General features: G+C 41.5%; 2 protein-coding genes across 2 annotated transcripts; one reads left to right on the top strand and one right to left on the bottom strand.

Moving 5' to 3' along the window:
* Window positions 1–5,915: 5,915 nt before the first annotated feature.
* On the top strand, window positions 5,916–9,491 carry LOC103711818 (heavy metal-associated isoprenylated plant protein 4-like). The gene is made up of 3 exons (XM_026806477.1): window positions 5,916–5,981; window positions 6,204–6,456; window positions 9,412–9,491. Exons 1-3 carry the CDS (start codon window positions 5,916–5,918, stop codon window positions 9,489–9,491), a joined length of 399 nt encoding a protein of 132 aa, XP_026662278.1.
* A 4,349-nt stretch (window positions 9,492–13,840) lies between these two features.
* On the bottom strand, window positions 13,841–15,530 carry LOC103711793 (AT-hook motif nuclear-localized protein 23-like). The gene has a single exon (XM_008798072.3). The coding sequence runs from the start codon at window positions 15,121–15,123 to the stop codon at window positions 14,224–14,226; it is 900 nt and encodes a 299-aa protein (XP_008796294.1). The 5' UTR covers window positions 15,124–15,530; the 3' UTR covers window positions 13,841–14,223.
* Between the last annotated feature and the right edge of the window lie 1,890 nt (window positions 15,531–17,420).

The raw sequence follows: 17,420 nt of genomic DNA, 5'->3' as shown, positions 1-17,420 counted from the left end.
CAGAACAAAAAGAAAAAGAAAAAAGACGCTAAGTACAAAACATGATGGAAGGGACCCGCAACAGAGTACGCAAATTCTTCATCCTTTTCTTTCTTAAGAGAGGAAGGAAGGAATAGCCACTGTAGCCAGATCTAAATATTTGGACACTCACTATCCAAGACTTCAATCCTTTTTCAGTTACTCTTTCAGTTCGCATTTTGGATTTCTGTGTTTCTTTTCATGATTTTTTTTTTTTTTGAGGAACGATGGAGGAAGTGAAATTCTTCCCCCACTTTTATTAATCAAAGTAGTATGCCTGGGAAAGAGGGAAATCTGTAAATAAAGAGTGCAATAAAAATTGGAGAGGAACAATGTCAGAGCCCGTAATTGATTGGGTTGGGCCGGCTTGGTTCGGCTTGGGAACATGCTGGACCGGCCACTTGGGCCGCCCAATGTGCGCTAGCACGTGCGACGGGAAGGAGGACTCCTGATAGCAGTCGTCTTCCTCGCTGAGTCTGTCATGGAAGAGGAGTCCTAAGGCTCACCGGACTCCAGTGAAAGCCCGAGGACTCCGTCTACCCCACTTCCTTCAAGCCCTTGCTCATAGATTCCAAACAATCCTTGCCTGATTTTCTTTGTTTTTCGAGTTCTAAGTCAGGATCCTTCTTCCTTGATTTGTTGTCGGAGAGCCACCGAAGCGCCTTGCCGGACCGAGGTAAGGCTCCTCCTTTTCATTCTCTTTCTTCTCTACTATTTCCAGCCTTGTTCGCCGTGATTGGAGTTGGTGCATCACTAGAAAATCGTTGAAACAGGGATGCCCTGTTTCGGTCTTCATCCTCTTCTTTTCCGTCGCTGCCGGCCGCTGTTGAGTGGGCATTGGGCCATAATGGCCGCCGCCCCTTGGACCTGCGAGGGGGAAGAGAGGAGACAACCAATCGTGAAGAGTGGAGACAAAGAGTTTCTCTCTCTTCTTTCCTCTTCTTTCTTTCTCCCTCCTTTCTCTAATTCTCTCTCTAATTTCTCTCTCTTTCTTCTTCTTTTTGTTTCTTTCTTTTGGTGTTTCTCTCTCTAGTTGACTCGAGTAGATGGTAGAAGGGACTCGGAGGATGTGGTGATGGATCCCTGGTGGACGCCGGTAGGTAGTCTAGGTTACTAGTCCACTATTTTATTCTATTTTTTGATAATTAAGTTTGATTCCGTAAAGAAAGAGTGATCTACATAAGAAGGTTCTAATTGGAATACTCTGCACCCAGTAGGAGGGTCCTAGTGTTCTCATTGTAGACCCAGGTTGACCCCAATAGAGGATTCTAGACCAATGTTGCTGCGACCAACCGTCACGCTAGTCTTACCCCAACCATCATCGAGTACCATTGGACTCTATCATTATGAATCTCAACTGTGTTATCTGTACCGTGGACAGAGGCCCGGTTTGAGGGAGCTTTTGGAGGGCCAAAAAGCACTTTCTGGCCCTCCAAAAGTACTTTTGAATGAAAAAGGATGTCTAGTAAAAATTTCGGAAAGCTGTTTTAACTTTTTCAGAAAGCTGAAAACAACTTTTTTGGAGATGCTCCATTTTGGAGCTTTCCGAAAATACTGTTTTCAGTTTTGTCGGAAAGCTATTTTTTTGACCAAAATATCTCTATTTAAAAAACTATTTTTTCTCCCAAAACCCTCCATCCCACCGCCTCTTCCTCTCTCACCCTTCCCCCCCCCTCTCTCTCTCTCTCTCCCTCTCTATCTCCTTCTTCTTCTCAATGCTGCTGCCCCATGTTCCTTTGTTTTTTTTTCTTTGTTTTGGGAGGATGCTCGTGGTTACCCACGGTGGCAACCACCATGTCGGCCATGGGTCACCATGCCGGCCACCACTCGTGGCCGGCGGCCCCTTCGTAGGTCGCGCCGAACCGTGGAGCCGCCGGGCTGGGCCGTGGGGTGGTCGGGCTTCCGCAGCCGCAGGACCGTGGCGTCCCAACCGCGGGACCGGGGAGCTGTGGGGCGAGCCGCTTCAGCTCCCTTCCGCCGAGCCCAGCCGCGGCGTCCCAGCCGCAGCGAAGCCTCCATGGCAGTGGAGCTGTGGGGCGGCGATGTCCGCCTACGGTGGTGGCGGGCGAGCCACCTCGGCTCCCTTCCGCCATGCCCCCTCCCACGGCTACCGGTGGCGCTGGAAGCCGCACAGGAGGGGAAGAAAGAAGAAGGGGGGAGAGGAAGGAAGGAGAAGAAGAGAAGAAAAAAGAAAAGAAAAAGAAAAGGAAAAAAAAGAAGAAAAAGAAAGAAAAAAAAGAGAAAAAAATAGAAAAATAGAAAAGAACAAATAAATAAATAAATAAACAAATGTATAAATAAATATGTATATAAATGAATGAATGAATGAATAAATAAATAAGATAATAAATAGATATATTTCAATGAATAAAATAATAAATAAATAAATAAATGCATAAATAAATATATATACGAATGAACGTATAAATAGATAAATAAAAAAATAATGAGTAAGTGGCAAATAATCTGATCTTTATGATAGTGAATTTGTCACCATTGCAAATAGTTAAGTAAAGAGATAAATGGTCATTAGAAGGATGAAAAATTAATTTATACTAATAATTATAATATTTTATATATTTATTATTATATTATACTATAAATATAATATTATATTACATTATATCATAATACCTTAATATGTTATGTTAAATAATTTAATATTGTATTATATTATGAGAAATTAATTGATACTAATAATTATAATATTTTATATTTTTATTATTGTATTATGCTATAAATATAATACTATAATATATTATATCATAATACATTAATATGTTATGTTAAATAATTTAATATTATGTTATATTATGAAAAATTAATTTACTCTAATAATTATATTATTATTATGCTATGTTATACAATGTTTACTATATTATAATAATATTATTTTACATTACAGTAATATTATACTATATCGTATATTATGTATTAATATATATTATGTTTTATTATTCTCTGTTGTACAATACTATGCAATGTCCTTTATAGTAATTTTATCATACAAAAGTATTTTCTCAGTTTGTTTACCAAACATATGTTAAAGTACCACAACACTTTAGAAATATAGTTACCAAACAGCAAACAGCTTTTTTTAAAAGCTCTACTTCAAACAGCTCTACTTCCAACACCTCTACTACTAACAGCTCCTTAAAATAGGGCCTGATTCTTGTTTTATGAGTTGATTGGTTTGATTGCCAGAGCGGACCGACCTACATCATCGGACGCTGCTACCTAGTCCACCCTATCCGTCTACAAAAATCGTTAGTTGAGAGAGTTGTTGCATAGTCCCAGATTACTACGTGATGGTGGACCCCTTTAGTGGATCAGTAGAGGATTCTAGATTGTCGGATACCTTAGGTAATATTTAATGTTAACTTGATTATGTAGGAGAACAATCTTTTGGATAAGAGGACATTGAGTAGGATTTTGCGCACCTCGGTTCGTAGATTACGGTGTGGGTAAGTGATCAATCTGTCTGGATTGCCAGCAAAGAGGTAAGAATCCTTGTACACCGGTCTACATGGTATAGATGTTTTTGTACTTATATATGTATGATATGCTAATGATTCAGATATATAAAAAGTAATAGTAGCTTTATGATGGTTTTTGTATCAAATCATATTTTAATCATGTATGATTGTAATTGATAGTATGATGGATGCATATATGAGCATAATTTATATTTACATAATTGGACTAATGGATGTCGTGCTTTGGACTAACCATGTTATATTGATTGCCCTATCACGGGTGAAAAACGTGACTGTGGTTAGTTTAACGCCAAAAAAAAATGTTTAAAAAGAAATTGATGTGTGGATGTGAACTTGATTAAATAAACAAAGACTTCGGATTCGTCTCATTATCATTGGTTGCCCCGTCATAGGTTAAAAATATAAAACAACTATTTGCCCCATTATTGGTTAGAAATGTGAAACTATTGTTTGCCCCGTCATAGGCTAGAAATATGAAACTGTTGTTTGCCCCATCACAGGCTAGAAATGTGATACTACTGGTTGCCTCATCATAGACTGAAAATGTGATACTATTTGTTATCCTATCACAGGCTGAAAATGCGATACTGTTGGTTGCCCCGTCACGGGCTGAAAATGTGACCGAAAATTAGCCCAAAGTTAAAAAAATAATTTATCTGGGTCAAGTTAAAAAGAAATGGAATGAAAAGCATTGAAAATACTATTAAAAAGTGATGAGATATTGTATGCTATATCATTCTTGGGAGGATGGATTTCTATTGATCTTTGATGTATATATTTATACTAATTATTCAAGCATTATTGAAAGTTGGTTTGTGATTTCATGTTGTGTGCAACAATTTCTTATGGTTTTCAAACTTATGGTATTATTGTGTTGGTGTGAATGTGTGGAGATTCTTACTGGATTGTAAAGCTCACAACCCCTTCTTCTTTCTCTTTTCAGTGTTTCAGGTTGCATAGTATATAGATATAGTTGAGATCATAGGCTGAGGGAATGATTAGATAGAGCATCACTGATACTAGTTGGATTATCAAATTTTGTAATTAGACCAACTTTATCATTTGGTATGAATTGTGATTATTGTTGATTACGGACATTGAGATTGTAATATATTTTTAGGCCTTGCATATTCTTTAAGGCTCTGCTCTAGGAAGTGTGTGGCCGTATTGCGTGCCAGATCTGAATTTTGGGTTCGGAGCATGACAAACGATGAGAACAAATTAGCTTGGTAGTCATCAATTAGTCCTGGAGCAAAGTCTGAAGTTTCATACTGCTCTCAATCACCTTGCCAGTGCATAAATTGGAAAGTGCAAATAATTCATTTTTGGAAAATATTGCATCATTCATTTTCTAATTAGGCATTAAGTAAGAATTTTCTCTGCCAAAAAATACTACGAGAACAAATATATATATATATATATATATATATATATATATATATATATATATATATATAAAGAAAAGGATAAAGGAAGGGAGAGCCACTTGCACCCTAATTAGCCACATGAACACTGGGATAACCCCCAACTTATATACATTATAAAGTGCAAGTTGTCAATTCCATCTAAAAGTTTTGATCATTTTGCTTACCAGAAAAAAAAATTGTTCAATGTACTTGGAAAGAGTTAAAAAAATAAAAATTCTAAGGTTTGCTACTGTCACAGTTTAGGGCCTCGTTCAAAAAGACTAACTAAAAAATATTATTTGAATTTCTTGGCCTTGTGCAAGTACCTAAGATCTACCCAATACATAACCAATGTGCATTAAATATACACCCGCATGAATCCTCATATGCTTTTCCCATTTAAATCCCAGCACCCTCACTAGGCCAATGATCTAAATCTATTCAAAACTAATAACAAGTATCACGATCGGCTCATGATCAACCCTCATAAACCGATGCTATAGTATCTCCTATTCCATATAGGTCATGGGTCGGATCCGTTCTGATAACATTTATCACAACTAAGATTTTATCCAAAAAGGCTATCTAAAGATATTAATCGAAATTTTTGGTCCTATCTAAATATTTAAGATCTACCTAGTGCATAATTGATGTGGGATTAAAAAATATATTCGCACGAATCTCCACAGTTATGAAATGATTCAACGACCTCATCGATGCATCGTCCCAGCACAATGATGACCATCAATGCTCTCGTAAAATCTTGTAGTGGACTCGCACATTGTAACACCGTATCAAGTTGTACCTGTGAAATTGCCGAAGAAATGGTCGATTTCAAGTCCTCCAATAGAGAATTGTGGTCCAATGGAAAGAGCAAAACATTCTTCCACAGAGGTTGGCATCCATGCATGCCCTTTTCTTGTTTATGAATCAATTGTAGTGGCTCTCCCTTCCCTTTGAGTTCTCTTCACCCTTTGTTTTGGTTTTGGTTCAAATGGTTGCAAGTGAGAAGAAAGAAGTGGTTGTGGAGAAGGAGAAGAGCGAGGACATAATCACTGCCGTTTATAAACTCCACCTCCATTGCAAGGAATGATATCACGCAGTTGCGAAGACAATCATAAGAACCCATGGTGAGTTTAGATGACTGAACTTAACATCTGTACCTTCCTTTGTCATGGCTATCTCAATGATCAGCTTAATTTGAGTCGTTTGGATGCAATACTGTAAATAATAGTTCTTAAAGGTGTAACGGGCACGCTAACCTTGTAATTTTATTTAACAGGAGTTCGTAAGGCGGATATCGAAGTCGACAGGAAAGATTTCGGTGAAGGGCGTGTTCAACCCTGGGAATATTCACAAACGAATAGAAAAGAAGACCAGGAAGAAACTTATGCTGATATCACCCAAGCCAAGGAGGAGGATGAGCCAATGTTTACACTCATCCCAGGAGGCCGTGAAAAGGACAGTCATAAACGTTCACATTCACTGTAAGAACTGTGAATACGACCTTCAGATGAAATTGCTAAAACTCAAAGGTGTGGATTTTTTTTAAAATCACCATCTTATAATGATCTGCTAAATGATTTCTAGTTCTTGTGGTTGATAAAACAGGTGTTCACACTGTTAAAATGAATTGAGATGCGCAGACTTGCACTGGGGTTGGCACCTAGAGGAAAAGAAGTTGATTGAATACATTCGCAAGAAGACACGCAAGCATGGAGTAGTTGTACCTCAAGAGATCGATTAGAAGGTCGAAAAGGAAGAGGAAAAAAAAGAAAGTTGAATTGAAGGATGGAAAGAAAGAGTAGAAATGGTTAAGCAGAAAGAGGAAGTGAAGAGTAAGGATATAGTTGTCCCTTCATCCACTGCACAGGGGCGGCCCAATACATTTGGAGGCCTAAGGCGAACTCATTGGAAGAGGCCTTTTTATTATTATTATTTAAATAATAAATTTTTTTAATAAGTATAAAAATGTTTAAAAATACATTTGGGGGCCTAAGCGAACTCATTAGAAGAGGCCTTTATCGATTTTTTTTTTTTGAGTTTTTCATACCCACTGTCACGCCCCCGCCTGCGCGAGGCACGTGAGGCACCTAGTGCCCACGTGGGGGCCACATGAGGGGGAACCGCGGGGCTCCCCTGCCAGATATTGTCCGGTTCTGGGGCTTCACGCAAGCGTCCTTCACCCCTCCCCGGTTTTGTTTTCCACCCAAAACGCGTCTGCAGGATTAGGAGACACCCGCCTCATATGCCCAGGCTCTGGAACGAATCTTTCCGATGTGGGACTATTGGGCCTCACACCCTTCCCACCATCGGACAAGAGCCGTCCTCGGCTCTGATACCAAATGTCACGCCCCCGCCTGCGCGAGGCACGTGAGGCACCTAGTGCCCATGTGGGGGCCACATGAGGGGGAACCGCGGGGCTCCCCTGCCAGATATTGTCCGGTTCTGGGGCTTCACGCAAGCGTCCTTCACCCCAAGACGCGTTTTGGGTGGAAAACAAAACCGGGAAGGGGTGAAGGACGCTTGCGTGAAGCCCCAGAATCGGACAATATCTGGCAGGGGAGCCCCGTGTTCCCCCCTCATGTGGCCCCCACATGGGCACTGGGTGCCTCACGTGCCTCTGTCACGCCCCCGCCTCTGCGCGGAGCACGTGAGGCACCCAGTGCCCACGTGGAGGCCACATGAGGGGGGAACACGGGGCTCCCCTGCCAGATATTGTCCGGTTCTGGGGCTTCACGCAAGCGTCCTTCACCCCTCCCCGGTTTTGTTTTCCACCCAAAACGCGTCTGCAGGATTAGGAGACACCCGCCTCATATGCCCAGGCTCTGGAACGAATCTTTCCGATGTGGGACTATTGGGCCTCACACCCTTCACACCATCGGACAAGAGCCGTCCTCGGCTCTGATACCAAATGTCACGCCCCCGCCTCTGCGCGGAGCACGTGAGGCACCCAGTGCCCACGTGGGGGCCACATGAGGGGGGAACACGGGGCTCCCCTGCCAGATATTGTCCGGTTCTGGGGCTTCACGCAAGCGTCCTTCACCCCTCCCCGATTTTGTTTTCCACCCAAAACGTGTCTGCAGGATTAGGAGACACCCGCCTCATATGCCCAGGCTCTGGAACGAATCTTTCCGATGTGGGACTATTGGGCCTCACACCCACAGTCATATTTTCTATTAGACATTTTAATATATAAATAATATTATCAAACTAAGCAATTAAAAAAACATCACAAATAAATTAAAATATAAAAAACTTGATTGTGTCAAGAAAAACAAACTCGGATCCCGACAAGTAGTGCCGAACTTAATTATGTCGAGAAGAGGCCGAATAGTGCCGAACTCGACGGCGAGAAGAGGCTGAACCGCCGAAGTCATAAGTCACAACCAACCTACATTTGAACCCAAAAAAAAATCAATTATAATGTCTCTAACTTGATTAAATAAAAATTAATTGGACCAAAAGATTAATTAGTAAACTAGCCTAGAAGCTAACAGAGGAGATACGGTGGATTAGATTCTCATATCTCACCGGTCACCACTGCCTGGGAATTGGGAATTTGGGATCAGTGATTCGGTGGGATGCTCACGGTCCAAGTGTCCAACGGAGGATGGTGGACTTTGGTCCTTGGAGCGACCGAGCGAGCCGAGCTGCTGAGTGCCGAGGAGCGGAGGAGGCCGGAGCGGCGGAGCTCGGAGGAGCCGAGGATGGCGAGGATGGCGAGGACGGCGAGGAGAGCTGGAGAGGACTCCTCTCAGAGGAGATCCGGCCGGCGACTCGCCACTCGCTGGGTCTTCCGTCGGCCGGAGGCCCGGAGGTTGGAGGACAGGAGCCGAGGACGGCGACGTCGGCCAGGAGAGGAGATCCGGCCGGCGGTCCAAGAGCTGGAGAGGAGATCCGGCCGGCGGCTCGCCACTCGCCGGGTTCTGCCTTCTTGGAGTTGGAGCCGGAGGAGGAGGACCGAGCCACCGAGGACGGTGGACTTTAGAGCAGAGCCGATTAGCCGAGGAGGCCGGAGACCGAAGGGTCGGAGGCTCAGAGCCTCGGAGGAGCCGAGGACGACGAGGAGCGGTGCTGCGAGTCTGCCGAGAACCGGAGAACGGAAGATTGGGATTTGGGAGAAGGTTCACTGGTTCAGCAATAAAAAAGAAAGCACGGCAGAGAACTGAGAAGGGGGGGAGAGAAGGAGGGAGGAAATGCCCGTTGCCTATCATTTGTCACTGTCGTAGCCGAAGGGCCGAAGGGGATGCCGGATGCACTGTAGCGGCGTAGCAGCCCGGTACTGGTAGCCGTCGCCCACTGCTCAATGCCCAGCTACAAGCCTATGACTCCAGCTATCGGATGGGAAAGGGTCTTTCCGAAAGGCTGAAGGCTATCTTCTGGCTCTGGATTAAATAAAAAAAAAACTATGCGGTGGGGAGTGGGGACCGTGGGGTGGGGGCCTTCCATGGGACGGGGGCCTTAGGCGACCGCCTCAGTCACCTAAGGCCCAAGCCGGCCCTGCCACTGCACACATAAACTTGAGTGGTTTAGTGCTGAAAACCCAAATGCTTGTTATGTGATCTAGATGTGAGGTAAATTGGAAAGGATTATTGCTATTTCGCTACGATATTCTCATACTTATTTGGACAAACAGATAGTCTAGCGGTCAGCATCTATAAAAATGTGGATATGCACATGTTTGAGAAATGTTGCGATGTCCCTTCTACAGAAAAATAAATATCGCTATCAGAAAAGTAGATTGATATTAAGTTTAAGCAGAACATGTCACATTATTAAAGAAAAAAACTAAGGAGAATATTTAGTGTATGTAAAGAATTAAGCAATTATATCAGAAATCAAACCAATTAAATAGAGGACTACGACTATGACTATAGGTTGAATTAAGCAATTATATCAAAAATCAAACCGAATAGAGGACTACAACTATGACCATAGTTTGGGAAGCAACTAACTCATTTGATGGAGGATTCCCACAGCATAAACAACTTTAAGCTTTATGAGTACATTTGTTATGGCATGCATTTTCTCCTGATGACCATTGCACAATCACTGGAATTATATGAGATGCTTTGGCCACGCGAACAGCAGTTTGATGAGGACGCCAGGATTTGTTAAGTTAGGAAAAGTGAAGGCAAGGCAAAAATCATGGAACTACTAATGAGAAGAAGCCTGAAGCTACTTTTCTATATAACCGACCATATGTGATGAGGTTCTTTAAACGTTTGTTTTTTGTTAGGCAGCACCATCAAGACATGTAGAATAAATTGTATCTCCCCAAAAGGTGAGATGCTTGATGAACGAAAGAAACATAGTATTGCTTCACAAATTTTGATTCCACTATCGACTGCATTCAATTTTAGGAAGTTGCTTTCGGCATGGATATTATACCCCTCCTTTGAATCTCTAAATTTTTCAAAAGATAGAAAGAAATTAAAACAAGACCATGTCCTGTCCAAAAATTGGATCTCCACATATTGAAACCCCTATGGGAGAGCCACTGCTGCAACAGACTGGAAATATCCAAAGAGAAAAAAAGTAGAATAATCAATAAAAATTGTCATAAGTGGATAATCTTTTCTCACTTCATCAGAATCAGAATTCATATAGGATTGTCAAGCTTGTTTAGGATGAACCCTTCAGCAAATAAAACTTTATTGAGCGGAATACTGTTCAACCATGAAACGTAGTTAATCAATACTGAATTGAATAAACTAAATTGCATCGCTTACGAGCCAATATTTCCCCAGTACACTAGCTAGGCAGTAAAGCTTCATGGTGTCCATTTTGTCCAGCTTAATGCCTCCTTATGTACTTCGAAATATTTATACCATGAAACGACAGTGGATAAAGAAAATGGAGTCCAAAGCCCACAGGACACATAGCTGAAGTCATATGCTTAATTAGTCACTCCCCAATCCCCATAGTAGGAGATCACAACAGAAGGCAAGAGACATGATAAATATAGATTATGGCATTATCATAATATTGCTTCCTTTTCATAGGGAGTGCATGGTTAGTACTCAAAAGACCTTATCCCACATAGGTTATATTGCCTTTAACTCAAGGAGATCAAAATAGCTAGTTTAGGAAATACCGTTGGATCTGGCAAACTACGAATTTATGCAGCAAACACATGCATCTTCAATGGTGTTTTTCACTGAAATTTTTGAATTTAATCATAACAAAGTTAATTTAAATTTACAGTGACATAGAACTAACTAGATTTGCTTCAAACTTTGGTCTAGATCATTTCCATGCGAACTGATTCTACTAAATCTCGTCTCTTTATATCCAGATATTTGTAAGTTTTATTTTTGGAGAAACATGTGTAGCCAGTGGAATGAGTTAAAAGCTGTACCGCTTCAAAGTATAAAGATCCATTTGTCTATTGAGCAACTAACAAGATGAAGTGGATGTAGCGAAAAACCTGGTGGAAGATAAATTCCTTTCTATGAGAGATGGAGGATATATTTCTTAAGATAACTGATCTCCCATTAATGTTTTGTTGAGAATGTTCAAATGGCAAGCATTTAATTGTCCCAAGTTATTTTCGTTTCCGTATTCATCTACTTATCGAAAGTGTTTGAAGGGAATCAAACTTATTCCATCATGCGATTATTTTTAAACAACTGATGCAAAGCATCAGATATCTTCCCAACTCAGGAGTCCTCACAATGAATATACATTTTGCTTCACAATTCATCAACTGCTATTCATCTGGAAAGTAATTAGTTTATGTGATTATTATCATATCGATGCATAAATGTGGTGGCAATCATTTATTTAATTAATTAAAACTCTTAAACAACTTGCTTGGGTTTTAATTTTATATGACGCCAAACAATGATAATATTTTCTATGTGGTCATTTGAAGAGAAAAACTGCTCTTAGTTGCTTCTATGACTTGTATTTATGTCTATGTATCTATATTCATATCTGTATCTATCGGTCTTACAACGCGGAGACAAGCATAGATTGTGTTCATGAGTGTGTGGGGACGACTTCAGGACTTCGACAAGTTATTTTTCCTAGAGAATCAAAAATAATTTAAGACCAATGGAATCAGTGATAGAGGTGTAATAATCGATCATGCCAGTAATCAATTGATGTTAATTACCCCTTCTTCAAAAATAGCTAAGTCAGCATTCTGTGAAGATTATCATGTTCTACCAGCAATATTTACAGTCCCTCCAGTGAGGAAGTATTCAGTATGAGATTGTGATAAGACCAAATCTTAATAGATATGAACAACTTCCCTTATGCTATAAATAAACAGTCAAGTAGAATAGAAATTCAGATTGATCCAACACAGACTACTGAATGTGAAAAAGGCACAACCAGACTGAACCAACAACGATAGTTCAAATGTTCACAAACCATATCACGAATAGCATGAGCTAAAATACCTGAAATATTGTGAAGAAAAAACTTTCTAGACTACAAATGACAAGTTTCAAAGCATAAGAAATCAAGTACAAGCCCAAATGGATCCATATTAACAGCTTGGTAATGGTTATTTTTTTGTTATTATTGCTGTACAATCAGACATTTGCTCATCTGGCTCAAGTTATCCATATTGAAATTTAAAGATGCCACAATACGGTAAGGTGTTTATTGACATATCAGGACTTTTTTGACATTCGCATTTATTCAAACTTCATTTGATTTCGCTTTATGGATTTCATCAAATAGCTTTGGGATCAACCTGAATCAAAGCTTAAAAGTGATTATGAAGAGACATAGTTTGCAACTTGGAAAATCTCAAACTCTTAATAAATATTTTCTAAATTCTATACCAATTAGCTGACAGAGTTCGATGACGAATTACTTTTGATGCAGTTCAACTAATTGGAAACAATTGTGGAGAATATGCATTTTGTGGCCGGTGAAGAATAAGCTTAGAGGACTCTTACAAAGCATGGATTGTTTTGTTCCCCCAAGGTAGTACTTGTAAACATAAACAGCTCTGCTGCTTCCATGAATGTGCAACTATTCAAAACCTTAGCATTATGTGATTTTGATGATAAAAGGAAAGAAAAAGAGAAAAGAAGATGGAAATGTTCAGAAAGTGATGATTTTAAGCATTCAAAGACCTTCTTCATGAAACCCTAGTATATGCACTAAATCTAAAGCAAACGATATGAAGATTTAGCTCAAAGCAATCATAAAAACCACGTTAATTGTAGAAGAGGCAGCACCAGAAGGAAGAAAACAACCAATGTAACCAAGTGCAAATCATGCGATTCGACATGCTCAGTTAGTGACTGTTACTACCAAATTTGCTGATTATCACTTACCATTTGGTGTTGCAAATGACGTGACATGATGAACCCATTTCTATATAAACTCCTGCTAGTCTACTAGTGAAGATGACCGAAATAAGCTAAACAATGAAAACATCGCATAAATATAGGAGCCAGCATTTACTTTTTCTTGACATTGTTGCCTTCAATGCACAACCCAAAGGAATCTTTGAATGTGCTTGCTCCAAGATTTCATGGAGACCAACATTTTATATTTCAGATGCAAAGATAGAGAGCGAGAGGGTGAAGATTCCCCAGGAGCTTGTTCCGAGAAAGTAAGAGCTCTTTCTATCGAAGGCATGCACACGCGAGATTAAATTAAGACCTCCGTTTCAATTCCCAGAGAAGAAACCCTAGCCCATCATGTCCTACTTGTTTTTATTCTTTTGGTCTTACTGAAACATCTCTACAATGTTACTAAAATTCAACCTCCCACATCCCTGTTGCTTCGTTTCTCCATTCCTTATATTGTATTGCTCTATTCTTTTTAGTAATAGAAGCCCATGCGTAGCACTTCACCCTCCAAACAATCCCGGAGAAACCCACATCAAACTCCAAATAGATAAGTAGACATGAAGTTTACCACAAAAATAATATGTAGACACGAAAGTTGAAGTGGGAATTCTAGTGGTGGATATATTTGGATGGTGATGATAATGGAAGGAGAGGAGGAGAAATGATGGACATATAAGGGTGATGATGATAGTAATAAACAAGTGTCAAGGCCTGCGGCCTCAAACCCATTGCTTATGAAGAGAGAGTTTCTATAACAGCAGCAACAGCAAACCGAGAAAAATGAAACATAGAAGCAGTAGAAACAGAAAGCCCAAGAGACCAAAATATCAGAACAAACAAAAAGCTAATTGTACATGGATATCGTCAAATTTGCATGCTAACCTTTGCAGCAGCCAATGGTCCATCCGATGTCTGGTGTCATCTCCCTTGTCCTCAAATCTCCAATAGATCATTTCTTGATTCACAGTTACACCACCATCAGTAAGGGGTCCGGCCGGTCGCACCTCCGGCCCACCCGTGCCCGTCCACCGGCAACTGGCAATTGGCCATGTTGAACGGCAAATTGAAGAAGGGCAGCCCGGAGGACGGGTCAGGGAACGGGTTCCCCCCTCCGCCGCCGCCGTCGCCGCTCCCGCCGTCACCGCCTGACCCCTGGGACGCAGGTGGTTGCATCTGCGGTGGCGGCTCCTCCTCCTCGAGCGGGAGCCGCTCGTACGCGATGTTGGTGAACGAGGCGGCGATGACGATCACCGGGCCCGCAGCGAAGAGGGCACCGACGACGTTCCCGCCGACCACCTGCCCCTGGCCTCCGGCGAGGAAGATGGTGAGGCTGGTGGCCCCCGGCGGAGCGGGGGGTGGGAGGAACGAGCCGGAGAGGGAGAGAATCTCGAAGCGGCCGTGGAGGGTGACGACGGCGCCGGGGGCGGAGGGCTGGCGGAGGCTGACGTTGGTGACGGTACCGCTGCCGCTGAGGACGCAGATGCCCCGCTGGCGACGGCGGGCGTACGTGGCGACGCAGTCGAAGACGTCGCAGCCGCCGCCGACCTCGAGGATGTGGGCCCTGAGGGCATTAGCGCTCTCCCTGGTGATGATCACAGGTGGCTTGGGCTTGTTCTTGGAACCTGGGGGGCGGCCCCGGGGGCGCCGACCAACCACGTCTCCCGGCCCGGAGCACGCAGCGACGAGCTCGAGGCCCTGCGGAGCCGACGACGACCCGTCGCGGTCCGCGGCGCCGGCGAATTGGCCGTTGCGGTCGCCGTCGTTGTTGTTGTGGTCGTCATCAGAGTCGGGGTCGTGGCGCTGCTGGAGGTGGAGGTCGGGGTGGCGGTGGAGCTGGTGGATGAATCTGGAGGCGGTGCCTAGATCCAGGCCAGCCATGGCCTCATCCAAGAAAAACAATAATATGAGAAAAAAATAATAGGAGAGCTGTTTTTAATTATAAAAAAAAGGGAAAAGTGTGGGAAATCATATTTAAAATAGAGCTTTTTTTTATGTTTTTTAAGATTTAAAAAGAACGAGGTGAGAAGGGAAAAAAAAAGAAAACAACTAGGGGAGAGGAAGAGAGAGAACAGGATGAGCCCCAGTGGAAGGGAGTAGAAAAAGAACAAGGATCGAGTGCGGAGAAAGGGAGGATGGAGGGACAGAGAGAAAGAGCGAGGTGCGAGGTTCCCCAGGAGTTGATGAAATGGATAAAATAATATATAGAGGGAGAGAGAGAGGAAGGGGAGGAGAGGGAGCAGAGGCGCGTGCGTGTGCGTGTGCGTGTGCGTGGGATGGAAGAGAAAGGGGGTCATGATATGCGTATAATGTTGATGGTGACATCTTCTAGGGTTTATTACATCTCCTAAACTAGGGTTAGAGGTGTCTTAACTAGGGTTTAAGGCGGTTGACGTAGGGTTAGATTGAGAGTGGGAGCAAGCAGATGGAGGGTACTGCGGCGGATGGGACCCACTCCTCTCTTTCTCTTTCTTTCTCTCCCCTTAGTCTGAAAGGAGGAGCTCAGCTTGTCGGCTCCGGCTAGGGTTCACTTTGCCAGTTTTTATCAGATTGAGATGTATACCGCAAACGCTAGCATAAAAAATCCCATGAAGACTGTTGATTTGTAGTTCGTATCTCAAGAGATAATATCGTAGAAGACCAAATCCAAATGACTTCGAGGTTTTCCATTAGTCGGTTCATGGGTAGAATTTTTTAAACGACTGTCCAAAAGATAACGTTGCCTATTAATTTGGGTCAACTAATTGTTGCTTCTTACGTGGGTTTAGAAGATAGCGGTTGTCGCATTTAATGTTTAGTGCAAGTCGGCAACAATCAAATTGCTGATAATTTCATAATGAGGCGTGACTAAGATCTAAGGAAACGAAGATGAGTGATTTTGTTAACGAAAGCACGATCTATATATCATGCGAAATTTATTGGGTTAACTAATAGACAACCCACTCACATTGTCATATAGGAAGAACTCATTATTCATGGGTACAAAATTTAGTATACCCTTTAGGTTTTATTATATTCAACTAACTTTCTTTTAAAAAAAATAATTGTCTATTTTTGAGTTGATATTCTTAATTTATTTTTAACCAATCTTCCCTTGCCGAACAAGAATCAATAAAAATATCAAAATCTATGTTTTATAAATATGTGCCTTCATGTGCATAAATACGCCTGCTTCTCACATATAAACGAGCCACCGATGAGTAATTGTGATTGATATAAGAACAAAGCACATGCACATATGTCCACCCAAAAGTTAGCACTGAGATAAAATGACATTTACACAGAACTTATATAAAGTTTGGTGCTTGAACCATGCTCGAGTGAGCTAGAAGGAAAAAACAAAGATAAATTTAAAATTTAAAATTGAAATTAAAATAACTCACTAGTTGTGAGAGTCGCCTTAGCGGACTAACTTGATAAAAGAGATTAAATTTCCCAAGAAAAGTAAAACAATAAACTACTAATACACAAATGAATTTGAAGTTTTTCATAAGGAACACAGATTTACTTTAAGGTGAGAATGTTGAATAGTAAAATAATTGAAAACTACTTTTCCCAACGAATTAAAGATAAAACAAGGAATTACTTCTAACACTAAAAAGAGTTTATGAGGCTTTTCAGAAGGAATTCATAGTTACTTTGAGATATCGAAGTTGAATAGTAAAAGAATCTGAGCATAAGACATCTAAGATGTGGATGGTGGGAGGTTTGGAGATACTTTTATTGCATAGTTGCAGGTAAGATAAGTTTTTATCATCACTTTGATTGATTTTAAGGCCATGGCAGCAGGCTTATCGGGTTTTAAATATGAAGGTAACTAAAAATGGCTAGTATTGCCTGCTCCTTACATTGGAAATAGTCTAGACTGCTGAATTTCTAGACATTGTTTTGAGAGGACGTGAGCTTCGAACCTTTTGCTTATTGAAAAGAAAATGTAAAGAACCAAAGAGATTTTTAAAATATGTAGAACTAGGAGAGGTAGAGACATATTTGTGCAGCCAAAGGACACCTACTTGTTTTGGTGGGTCATTGTTGACCCATTTACTAGCAATTTATGCTTTTGAGTTCGAGTGGCTAGTTAGCATGATATTAGAATTAATGTTGCTTGAAGTTATTGGTTTAATTCCTCTCCATGCGATTATCTATTTAATTGATCTGATTGTCAACCTAACTTGTTT

This window comes from Phoenix dactylifera, chromosome 2, assembly GCF_009389715.1.
Source record: "Phoenix dactylifera cultivar Barhee BC4 chromosome 2, palm_55x_up_171113_PBpolish2nd_filt_p, whole genome shotgun sequence".
Classification (NCBI taxonomy): Eukaryota; Viridiplantae; Streptophyta; class Magnoliopsida; order Arecales; family Arecaceae; genus Phoenix; species Phoenix dactylifera.
The sequence above is the reverse complement of the archived record's forward strand: the minus strand, read 5'-3'. Positions and strand labels throughout refer to the sequence as shown.